At 39.0% G+C, this 13,211-nt stretch overlaps 1 protein-coding gene across 1 annotated transcript; it reads right to left on the bottom strand.

Annotated features, from left to right (window-relative positions):
• Window positions 1-2,172: 2,172 nt before the first annotated feature.
• On the bottom strand, window positions 2,173-3,102 carry LOC106835826 (olfactory receptor 10J1-like). Its single transcript, XM_014848427.3, has one exon. The coding sequence runs from the start codon at window positions 3,100-3,102 to the stop codon at window positions 2,173-2,175; it is 930 nt and encodes a 309-aa protein (XP_014703913.3).
• Window positions 3,103-13,211: the final 10,109 nt, after the last annotated feature.

Raw genomic sequence — 13,211 nt, 5'->3', positions numbered from 1 at the left:
ATTCTCCAGGCTGTCTGAGGAAAGAGACTCTATCTTGAACCAGGTGTAGAAATAAGAGTGATGGCAGGCAGACAAAAAAGCCGAATCAGAAATCTCTGAGGCAGCAGTCCCCTCAGATGGATGAGATTGAGCTCTCTGGGTTTGGTAGACACAATTAGAAGTTTACAGAGATTATAACACTTTCCTTACTGTAGTAACAATAAAGAATATTTGTCCCTATTTTGTCATTTGCAAAGGATTTTTACACTTATTGTCTCATGTGTTTGCCATAATAAACTTTTAATATAAGTTTTATAGTTGGGGAAATTGCAAGCTTAGAGAAGCGAATAACCATTCAAGTATGTATGGTCAATAAGAAGTAGAACCAGGACTCAAAATAGAGTCTTTTTCTTACAATGCTTGTGTTATATCTACTTTGCTCTGCTGACCTCCAAAAACTGCTACATAACATTTTAAATAGTTAAGTTTGTAAATATAGATTATTATTGAGAAGGTTGACCAGAAAGGACAACACTTTCAAGGCTACAGTCTAAAGCAAATTTTTAAAAAACACTTTTTATTTACAGAGAAAAAGTAAAAGTGACCATTGACAAACATGAGGTAACTTTACTTTGTGTTCTCTTGGATTTCACCAAAAATCTCCAAAGAAAACCTTGAATTTATGTAAGACTGAATCATAACGGGCTATTTATGAAATTAAATTATTTGGACTGAGCCCTAACTTTGGAAATTAACATAAAAGAGAACACAGCCTGTGAAAAACGCATCACTTGGTACAAGTGAGACATTAAACGGTAGGTGAAACTGCCCACCTAGCTAAGACTTGATGTAGTCACAACATCACTCACTGCCCATTTCACACTTTCGTTCATAAAGACATCATGGAAAATGTTCACTACAGTAATGTATGAGTTTGGAGGTTGGAGTGTGAGGGAATAATTTCTTCTTCATTAGAGGGTACATAAAAAGAGAGATGCTTCAGTTTGTGTTCCAAAATGAATAGAAGAGCACCCTGGCTGAATGGGCAGTGAGGGTGGCAGTAAGCGATTTCCATTAAGTGGCAATAAGCTATAGGAAGGTATGAGTATACGAAATGGGAAGTGGGAAACCACAAGTCACTAGGTATTACTGGATTGTAGGCTGTGTGGAGCTGGATGATAGGCTAAAGGGAGGGTTCCTGGAAATGGAGGTGACTAGGGAAAGATGACATATTAATTCAGGTCCTGGATGGTCTTAAATGATGGGATTGATGGTCTGAGTCTTTTTCTTTTGTTGAGTCACTGAGTTACCACATGGCTACATTCTCCATACCCACCCTAATCCTCCCAATCCTCTTACCCGGATAATCCTTGGTGTAGATTCTCTTTTACTCCCATCCACTGGTAACTTCTGTCCATTCCACAAACATCTCCAAAGGCAATACCAATTTTTTTTACAAGGTGAGTCAGTCACAAATAATATCACCAACAACTGTTGTATATTCTCATAATATAAATGCCAATATGATTACTTGATGCTACTGCCTTCTTTGACTAGATCACCAAGGGATTTTAATTAACCTTCCAAAAATGTTTCTCTTACATGATTCTGAAAACTTAGGCCTCCATTTTCCCATATGGCCAAGCTGGAACTTATGTGAAAAAGATATAGAATTCAAGGGCTGATGAATTTTACAGATGGTTATTTATCTCTCATGTCCATTTATTTATGGTGTCTAAGATGCAAGGCATTTGAATTGTCCATAAAGGTATGACTTCACTTAGGTGATAAACATGTGTAGCTCTAACTGGGTAAGGAGAAACCCCATGCCCAAAAAAGAGTGTTATAGAATATGTTTAAAACTTTAGCCCTGCCCTGGGGCGGCGTCCACTTATTAATTCTTTCTACTTCCTTGATCTCATTCTGTTCCAGGCTGCCCAGGGAGCCCATCTACTTCCCAGCGTCATTGAATTCTTTCTCCTATATTTGATGTCCCATACCATCCATGTTCTCTTGTGAGATGCAGGATTGCTTGTGCTTTGGAAAACCTTGTCCATTTCTCCAGCAGCTGAATTTGTAATCCTTTTGTTCTCTCCTCCTTTCACTTAATCACTGCTCGTGACTGTGGGTGCTGCTCTGCTTTTCCCTCTCTAGAGAATCTTCTAAGACTCTCATTGAAATAGGCCCATCTTGTCAGGAAAGCTTCTTGCTAATGACCCGGAGCAGAGCATCCTTGACCTCTTTGTTCCTCAGGGTGTATACCACAGGGTTCAGTAAGGGGGTGATGATGGTGTAGGTCACTGAAATCAGCTGATCCTGATCCCTAGTGTTCTCTGACTTGGGCTTGAGGTAGGCAATGGAAGCACAGCCATAGTGGACAACGACCACAGTGAGATGAGAAGCACAGGTGGCAAAGGCCTTCTTCCGGCCCTCAGCAGAGGTGATCTTGAGGATGGTGGAGATGATGAGGATGTAGGAAATGAAAACCAATCCCATGGGAACCAGGATCACTAGCACACTGATGATCAAAGTTAGGATCTCATTGACAGTTGTGTCAATGCAAGACAGCTTCGTCACAGGTTGGATGTCACAGAAGAAGTGGGCCACCTTCGTGGTACAGAAGGGCAGCCTGAACACAGCAGACACCTGTGTCATGGCTACAATTAGGCCAATGCTGCAGGCCCCCCATACCAACTGAGTACACACCTTCTTGTTCATGATGACAGAGTACCTCAAGGGGTTGCAAATAGCCACATAGCGGTCATAACCCATCGCTGTGAGTAGGAAGCAATTGTTGATGGCCAGAGTGGTGAAGAAGAACATCTGAGTGGCACAACCTGCCAAGGAAATGGGCTGACTCAGGCCTATGAGGTTACAGAGCATCTTGGGAATAATGACAAGTGTGTACATGGTCTCTGAAGCTGAAAGCATGTTGAGGAAGAAGTACATGGGGGTGTGGAGGTGATGATCAAGGCTAATGATGGTCACAATGATGATATTGCCTGCCAGGGTTAATATGTACAGTACAAGAAATACAACAAAGAGGGTGAGCTGGTGCTCATGGAAGCTGGAGAAACCCTGGAACGTAAACTCACTCACCAAAGTATGATTCTCTTTCTTCATGAAATCATATATAGTGTCTAAGAAAGAAAAAATTATATAAGGAACCTAGGTGGATGGTTTCCGTCAAACAGTAAGCTGGGTAAATTCTCTTGGTTAATCTGCCTCAGGTCTCTGCTTATTTATATTCCCATCCCTGCTTATTTCTTTGGGAAATAAAGAATGGAGAAATATTCTCTTCTCACTAAAAAGAAAGTACATGGCTTTTAGAGTCAAATGCTATAAACTTATATCCTAGTTCTACCAGGTGCTAACTTATCTTGGGTAAGGAATTAACATCGCTAAGACCAGTTTCCTCATCTTTATATGAGAAACTATATGATCACAACTATATGATTACAACATCTATCCAACATCTATAAACAAACCAAATGATTACAACATCATAGAATTATTCATAGAAACATTTTAAAATAAGTATCATACTTACAGCAGAATTCAGAAAATTATTGAATCCATTCATGTTCAGTGTGTCATTCAGAACTCTAGGCTCTGTGGCCACCTATTCATACCTGAGCTTCTAGGGTTTGGGTAGAGTTCTTGTTACTATGGTTTACACGCTGTATTCTCATTCCAGTCTTTTAACTCTGATGGTGCTGATGCTCTCTTCTGTCCTCCACTCCTCTTCCCCAGATACCACTCATTTTCCAAGCCACACAAAGCCCATGACCTCTGAAAAAATCTCTCCCGCCCCTGCTCTGGCCTACATGTCCTTGCCCTTGTAGGTAGCACAGAACTGTTTACTGGCTCTTTTGCATTGAAAGCACCTTATAGTGCATTGTGATTACAAACTATGTTCACATACATTATTTAATTTCATTATCATCCAGTGGATCAGGGAGGACAACGATTCCTGTTTCTCTCCAGATGCAGAAACTGTGCATCAGCATTGTTTAGGGAATTGCCCACAGGCATACAGAAATCAAGACTAGAATCCATGTCTTCTGATCCTATGTCCATTGTTCTTCCTACTACACAAAACAGCATAATAGAACTGCCCCCACCACAGCTAAACTGTATAGTGTTTGAGAATAGGGACCACATATGCCAACTCTTTATGACCCCAGTGCGACCACTGCAGTGTAGGGCATAAATATCTGCTAGTAGAATCATTACAGGTCATTGCTCCATCAAAGAAATTGTCCATTAGGAAGCAGAATGCTGGGACACCACTGTGAGGTTTTCTTCAGAGAAGAAGAGTAGTAAGTGTTTTTAACCTCTATCTCCTTTTCCCTGCTGTCTATACCTGTGACAGCAATAAACTAAAGAATTAAGCTAAATTTTAACATTGGAATTATAACACTAGAAGAAAGCATGACACTATTAATATCTAATTGGAAAATATACAAGTAGTGCAACTTTTCTAGTAGCCTTTATCCTATTAATAAACAACATATAATTATGTAACAGGTTAGCTATAAAAATATATTCAGTAATAGAATAGATGGAGTTGTCTAAAAAGTGCATTTTTCTGGAGTGAAGCAAATTAGCCACATTGCAAAATGATTTACTATAGAGTAAATTTCAAAGGTAGGCTTCTTTAGTGTTTTTACAATTAAAATAATCTATTTTTCAGAAATCTACCATTTTTAATAAAAAGACTACAAAATGTTATTTGTAAGGGATTGGGGCACAGGTACGCTTCAGCTTCTCGGAGCATGCTATGAAGAGAAATGATATGAGGTTGCAGACAACCAAAGTGTATGTTAGATGCCAGGGACCATTTCCTAACAGGGAAAGTTGTTTGGCCTTGATGTGTGTGCCATGGTAAGTAACTATAAATATGCTCCGTGGGGCTTTATAAACAATGTCTCTGTGGATTATGCTTTTTCTGAAGACAAGAATATAGACAAGGAAGCATAGCTGATAAGTGGCAGAACCACATTCTTTTTTTCTTTGAGGAAGATTAGCCCTGAGCTAACTGCTGCTGCCAATCCTCCTCTTTTTGCTGAGGAGGACTGGCCCTGAGTCAACATCGGTGCCCGTCTTCCTCCACTTTATATGTGGGACGCCTGCCACAGCATGACCCACCAAACGGTGCCATGTTCACACCCAGAATCTGAACCAGCAAACCCAGGGCCTCCGAAGCCGAACATGCGAATTTAACTGCTGCGCCACGGGGCTGGTCCCAGAACCACATTCTTTATTACCATATTAGTCAAGATATTCTTTATCCTGGGAAGTCATGATTCCTTAGGATTAGCAGGGGATCTTTGAAAGTGGTCAATCAAGGATAAAGGAAAACCAGCATTCATAGACACCAGGACCCTTTCCAGCTTAATATAATTTGACCCTTTAACAACAATAAAACCCATGCTTGTATTTTATCCCTCATATGGCTCTTTCTGTAAATCATTGAAAGCTTTTTCCAAATCTCACTTACTTTTCTCCCTGCAAATCTGTGGCTCAACAGAAAAATGGAGGTAGAGGTCAGAGGTGTGGCCCATTGGTGGCAAATATTCACAAATAAAGGTCATGAAGAAGAGACACTTCAGTGTGGTCCTTCCACCTGCCCTCAGGCCAGTCCAGGGAGGGAGGTAGAAGGAAAGTTGCAGGGGGCTCCTTGAATACGAGTTATTTCCTCCAGCTGCAAGAGGAGATTTTGACACCCAAGAAAGGCTCTCTGAGGATCATCCCTCAACGTTTCTGGGTGCCATTTCCTGGGCACCCTGGAGAGTCACCCTGGGGCTAGAAGGAAGCAGACAGCTGGTGCCAGGGGACCTCGTTATGTGTAGGGCACATTTACCAGATTACATGGGTTTATGCTTTGGGTACTTTTCGCTGCGTGTAGAAACAGCAGTGGCTTATTTGTCAGATTTTATTTTTTAAATAAACATTCTATTTTTATACAGTTGGGCCTTGAAAAACCATGGTTACAAAGCCCAAGTGAGCTCTAGCTCAGCCACTGTCTTGGGATTTCGGGAAATCATGCAGCTCTCCCCATAGTCAACCCTACTCAATATTAGAAGCTGTTTTTCTTCTGCTGCTTCTTTTCTGGAATTAAAACAGCCAAGTCTGGCTACAGTTTTTGTCCTTTGGGATTCAGAAAGGGAGACCAAATCTCAATAGACGATACAGATGTCTCTCGAAGGCCAGGAGACTACTGTGTGTCCTACAAACCTGAGCCAGGGTTTCATCCTAGGGGACCATCAGGCACATGGTTAAATGCACTGGGCTTCATGAGGCCAGTCTGGTGTTATCTCAACACTCGTTTCCCTGCCCTAACCACAGGCACCTTCCCCCGCCAAGAGAATCTTATTCTCGCTATTGTTTTCCTTTTATATTCATCCTTATCCACCTCTGCCAGATCCCAACAATTCTTCTCCAAATTATTTTTTCCACACTTGGCACAAAAAAATGAAATGCCTATATTTCTATATTGATGAACTCAAAAAATGCCCGTTGTACTTCTTACTTATTTTTTGTATTCCCTCCTCTTTCTTCCTTCTCTACTGAATTTTTTATGGTAACTTTAAACTTTAGAAAACTATAAAAGGAAAAGTTTACAGGAGTATAAAAATGTTAATGTTTGCTCTTATCTCTATCAGTTTCAAGACATAAGAAGAGGAAATATTGGCCAAATTAGAGTTTCTTAAAAAACTAAAATTTTTTTTTAATTAAATTATCATTGATAAATTTAGCATCTCAACTTCTTTCCTTGTTGTTTATGGCTGAATAGTATCTTCACAGGCATTAAAGCCTTCAATGGTTTGGGGTCCAAGTGTGATTGGATAGTCCCCCATTTTTGAGTCCCCGTGCTGATTAAACCTGTGTTTTTCTTTGTCTGCTCTAGTGAGAGAAGAGCCATATAGTCACCCTAGTTCTCACAGGAAACACAAATCAGCATTGAGGCATAAAGAAGCTCCCTCCTCCAAATGGGAAGGGTCTATAAATCCTCTTTCACGGGAGACAATCAGCACAGCTCTATCAACATACGATCAGCGTAGGGACAACTTTGTATTGATACAGTCTGAGATCTCTGTCAAAAATTAGGAGGCCATGTAGGAGGAGGATGCTCTAGGAACCTCATTTTCCAGTACAGAAGGTGCCCTTTGACGTTTTAAAGGTTGAAAAATGAAATCCTGAAGAATCCTAGGTTTATGAATAACCAGGAAGGGAAGGAGGACAGTGGTTAGGGGACTGTTAGGAGGTGGATGGCCAAACAACCTCTGACTCCTGGTCAGCAGGTTTCTCAATGTATGGCTGGGTAAACAAGAGAAAGGGCTAAGCTCTAGGAAGTGCTATGTTCCTGGGAACTGTGCTCTGTGACTTTACCCCAGCGTAGCATTGAGTGGGTAGGACAACCATAGTTGTCCACCTGCATAGTTGCTGAACTGAAACTCAGATGTTCCAGTTTGTGGTCTAACAAATTACCCTGAACTTTGTGTCATGAAGCAGTAGCGATCCTTTATCATTCATCTCTGTGGTGACTGGTCTCAGGCTGTTCTTACCCAGGGTTTCTCATGTAGTTGTGGTCAGAAGTGGGTGTGGTTTGCTCACTTACATGACAGTCAGTTGATAGTGGCTGTTGACTGCAAATACCTACTCACAGCCCCTCTATTTGGCCTGGGCTTCCTCATAGCCTGGTCCTCTGGGTTCCAAGAACAAGCACCCCAAGAGACACAGCCTCACAGAAGCTGTATGATCGTTTATGATCTAGTCTCAGAAGTCACACAGCAGCACTTTCACCCCACTGCATTGGTCCAGGCAGTCACAAGGCCCACCCAGTCTCAAGTGGAGGAGATACAGATTTCACCTTTTAATCGGGGTGTGGCACACGGTAAGGAGAGCATGTGGAATGGGGGATATTGTGTCCATTTTTTGAAAATACACTCAACAGATGACCAGTGTCTTCTCGTGAACAGTTTAGGCTAGTTGTCCTCAAAGGGAAACAGGAAACAAAATCAAAATTAAAATAACGGAACTCCAGACTCTCCTTACCCAGGTGTTTATGTAAATCTGATCACTGTTTTGGAATGCTTAACTTCCAGGGATTCTTGGAAGAATAAAGGGAAAATGTGAACCCCCCAAAAAGGAAGATTTTAGATCTCCTGCTAATCTAACATTAGAAACTTGAGATGACATTAATGTGAGTTAGAACATAAAAGAGCTATACCTTGACCGCATTAGATGCTAACTGTAGAAGGCAAACAAAAGTTCTAAACAATTTCAAAATTAACAAAACTCTGGTTGACAAGATTCTGAAGCCACTAGTTGCAATTTGGCTGTAGGTTTTTGTGACCACCTGCAGGCTTGGGACATGTTCTGATCTTTATTACAAAGTTTATTTTTTCTTTACCATTTTTAATATAACACTTTATACTTACAAACCACTATGTTTAAAACATGTAAGTTGTGAAGCATAACAATAAAATAAACAATTTGTCAGTTCATCACTCAACTCAAGAACTATACGCACTATTGTATTTCTTGTTTTTCCCACCTCCTCTTTCATCACACTGCCCCTCTCTCCTGGTGGTTACTACTATCCTGATTTTTATGTTTATTTTTGTCTTTTTTTATACCTTCTTACATATCTATGTATGTTTAAACAGTAAACTATTTAGTTATATCTATAGTTGAGCTTTATAAAAAAGATATACTATATATAGTTTTCTGAGACTTGCTTTTCAAAAAATTAAATGTTACATTTCTAAAATCCAGAGTAGAGCTACAGTTTATTAATTTAACTACCTTACACTATTCCATCATGTAAATATAGCACAATATTTTTTACCCATTCTACTGGTGAGGGATAATGGGGTTATTTTCAGATTTTTGTTATTATAAATGGCAATCTTTCAAATATTTTAATACATGCTTTCTTGAGCAAATGTGCAAAAGTTTCTCTAAGGTCTATATCCTTTAGAAGAATTACTAGGTTGTGGAATATACAAATTTCCAACTTTACGAGAAAATACAAAATTAAATATTGAAGTGGTTGTACCAGTTCACACCATGACAAGGAAAGAATAAGAGGAGTTTTGGGTTGATCTACATGCTTTCAAATACTGTGTTATCAGACCGCCTAATTTCTGTCAAACTAGTGGGAGTGAAATGGTATCTCATTGTGGTTTTAATTTACATGTTCTTAAATAGTAAAGAAGTTGAACATCTTTTCAAAGTTTATTGGCCTTGAATGTTTTATATTCTGTAAAATATTTGTCCATGTCTTTGCCTATTCTTCTATGGGGTTGTCTGGTTTTCTTATTCAATTGTAGTAGCCTTTTATGTACTCTGGGAACCAAACTCTTGTCTTTAATATGTTATGCAAATATTTTCTACCATTTTGTGGCTTGTCTTTTCATTTTCTTTGTGGTAATTTTTATTGAACAAAAATTATTTTAATGTAGTCAAATGTATTATTCTTGTCTTTCGTAGTTAGCATTTTTTGCATCTGAAAAAAGAAATTCCTACCTCAATGTCAGAATGATCTTCTTTATTTCCTTGTAAGCACATTAGTATATTTTCCATATTTCAATCCATCTGGAATTGATTTTTGTATATGTGGTAAGACAGATGTCCAAATTCATTTTTACTCTTTTAAATGGATAACCAACTATCCTAGCACCTTTGTTTGAAGAGACCTCCTTTCCCCACTGGTGTACAATCTATTCGCCATATAACAAGATTCTATATGAGCATGGGTCAGTGTGGGCACTTTCTAGTCTGCTCCATTAGTTGGTTTAACTCCCTGTAGCAAAATTATACTGTCTTAACAACTGTAACTTTATAAGAAATCTTAGCTGTCAGGGAGATCAACTCCCCTTACTTTAATTTATTTTTAGGTAGTTGGACCTTTGATTTTCCACACAAATTTTAGATCAAGTTTTTTGAATTGCATTAAATTAAAAGATCATCAGGGATGAATTGATATAGGCTATGTCTCCATTTATTTAAATGTCTTTAATTTTTGTTGGAGGTCTTTAAGATCACCATCAAGCTAGATGATTCCCTTAGAAGGACTCACAGGATACAGAAAAACTTTTGTAGTCATGGTTATGGTTTCTTACAGTGAAAAGATACCGATTAAAATCAACAAAGGGAAAAGGCGCATGGGGCACAGTCCAGGAGAAACCGAGGATGAGCTTCCGAGTATTCTCTCCCAATGGAGTCACAATGCAAAGTGACAGTAGGTGCAAAGTGTTGCCAACCAGGGAAGCTCAGCTGAGGCTTGGTGTCAGGGTTTTTAGTAGGGGTCAGTCATGTAGGCATGCAACACCTGCATTAATGACCTCAGGTACTCAGACTTCAGTCCTCCAGAGCAAAAACAGGTGTTCGCCATAAACCACATTGTTTGCATAAATTATCTGATCAAATAGGTATCAGATGGGTCAAGGCCTCCCGCATACAAAACACTTATGAAAAAAAGAATAATTCGAGGGCTCAGAACTCATCTCCCAGGAGCTGGCCGAAGGCCAGTCTTAAAGACAAGCCTTTCTTGGAATGTGCGGAGTTTGAGCAGCCCAGTCCTGCTGCATTAACCCTTCATAAATATTTTTAAAGAAACTTTACAAATGTTTTCTTATATGCTTTTTTTAAGTTTTTTTGAAACTTTTTAAAGATACAATTTCAAACTTATTGAAAAGTTGCAAGAAGTACAAAAACTCCTAAACATCTTTTATCCAGGTACCCTAATTATTTATATTTTGTCCCACTTGCTTCACCATTCTTTTTCTTCCTTCTTATCTATCACTTTTCTTTCAAATCCCTTCAGGGTAAGTTGAAGCCATTGTATCACTTTACCTGTAAATGTTTTAGTGTGTATTCCCTAAGATCATTCTCTAACATAACCACAGCGTAGCTATTAAAAATCAGTGTATGTAAACAAGAGAGATACATACACATGTATATTAATTCAAATACAACAGTAATATTATCTAGTCCACAAGTCATATTTAAATTACCCCAATTATCTCGATAGTATCCTTTTATAGCTCACATTTTGCAATGTAGAATTCAATCCAAGATTACCCATTGCATTTTGTTGTCCTTTTTCTTTAACGTCCTCTTAGCTGAAACAGTACCTTGGTTTTCTTTGTCTTTCTTGACCTTGATACTTTTGAAAACTGCAAGCTAGATATTTTGTAGAATGTTTCTTAGTTTGGGTTTATCTGAAGAGTGCCTTGTAATTTTTCCCTTATATTCATCTTCAGTTCTTTTTCAGTTCTTTCTCTTCTTTCTTTGTACTTCCTTTGGTTTAATCTCCTTCATGATTAGATTCGGATTATGAATTTTTAACAAGAATATCACAAAAGTGATGTATCATTCTCAATGCATCATACCAGGGGCCACAAGATGTCAATTTGTACCATTACTAGTGATGTTAACTGTAATCTTTTGTTTAAGGAGGTGTCTATAAGTTTTCTCCATTGTAAAGTTATTCCTTTCTCTTTTTTAGAGGGCAATATATTGAGATTAATATCCTGTTCCTCATCAAACTTTCATCCTCCAGCTTTATGGTTCATTGATGATTTCCTAACTCCATCTTTCCTCCTATAGGTTGGCATTCTACTGTAAGAAAGAGATATTATTCAGACACTACTAGATTTTGATGGTATAGCTACTATATAATGTTAGATACTACAAACATTATTTACGTTGATGTTCAAATTATCACAGAATCGGCCAGTAGGAACTGCTTTAGTTAGGCTCCTATGTTCTTTTAACATGCCTCCATTATTCTTTAAGCACTTCTTCTTTTTTTTTTTTTAGGAAGATCAGCCTTGAGGTAACATCTTCAGCCGATCCTCCTCTTTTTTTTTGCTGAGGAATACTGTCCCTGAGCTAACATCAGTGCCCATCTTCCTCTCCTTTATATGTGGGACGCCTTCCACTGCATGGCTTGTCCAACGGTGTCTGCACCCGGGATCTGGACTGGTGAACCCCAGGCCACCTAAGCGGAACATGTGAACTTAACTGCTGCGCCACCGGCCGTCCCCTTTAAGCACTTCTTTATGCTCTAGACCAACAAGATGTTTCAGGCTTGTCTTGTACTTTCCCTGAACTGGCCTTGAAATCAACCATTTCTCCAGGGAGCTCTGGTACGTTTTAGAGGATAATTGTATTTAGAAACTAAGACCTGTGTGCTAGATGTACTTATTGCCGCTGTCATAGAATTACTTTCAAACTTTCTCAGTGAAAAAACTAGAAAGTGGTGTGTGTGAGTGTATGTGCATCTCTGTGTGTATTAATATCTATATCTTAAAAACCATGATTTCATAATGATATCTCCAATTCTAAAATAATATCTCAGAGCATATTTTAGTGTTCTCCTTTGCATGTTTATAACTCCTTTCTCCAACAGTAAGAAAACTGGTTCTAATTATTCTCAATATATTTACACATGTGTGCAAGTCTAATATACATAGAAAGTTGTTTCTAAATTGCTACCCTCGCCACACGAAAAACCAAACCTGCTGTGTTCTACGCATGCACCTGTGTGTGTGTCCTGTTTTTATAATCCAAATGGACTGTAAAGAGTATTGTAAAGAGAATCTCTGTTCATATATAATTGTACACTCCTGGGAGCCTATCTATAGGATACATTCCTGAAAGTAGAATTCCTTGGTCAGTGATACGTGCTTTTAAAAACTGAATAGCTATTGGGGGCTGGCCCCGTGGCCGAGTGGTTAGGTTCGCGCGCTCCGCTGCAGGCGGCCCAGTGTTTTGTTGGTTCGAATCCTGGGCGCGGACATGGCATTGCTCGTCAGACCACGCTGAGGCAGCGTCCCACATGCCACAACTAGAAGAACCCACAACGAGAAATATACAACTATGTACTGGGGGGCTTTGGGGAGAAAAAGGAAAAAATAAAATCTTTAAAAAAAAAAAACTGAATAGCTATTGACAAACTGAAACCAAAATAGGACGTGTAAATTTACACACTCAGCATACTGTTTGAGACTGCTTCCTTTCCCATATTTCCATCAGCCACGAGCACTGACCAATTCTTTTGATGTTTGGCAAGCTGATAGGTAAAAATGGTATATTATTTTTTCCTTTGAATTTTTATTTCTTCAATTATGAGTGGGGCAGAGTATCTTTTTATATGTTGATTAGCCATTTGTACTTCATTTGCTGTGCATGTCCATTTACATATCTTGCTTATT

The sequence above is a fragment of the Equus asinus genome, chromosome 25 (genome assembly GCF_041296235.1).
Source record: "Equus asinus isolate D_3611 breed Donkey chromosome 25, EquAss-T2T_v2, whole genome shotgun sequence".
In the NCBI taxonomy this organism is placed as follows: Eukaryota; Metazoa; Chordata; class Mammalia; order Perissodactyla; family Equidae; genus Equus; species Equus asinus.
This window is presented reverse-complemented; position numbering and strand designations above follow the sequence as displayed.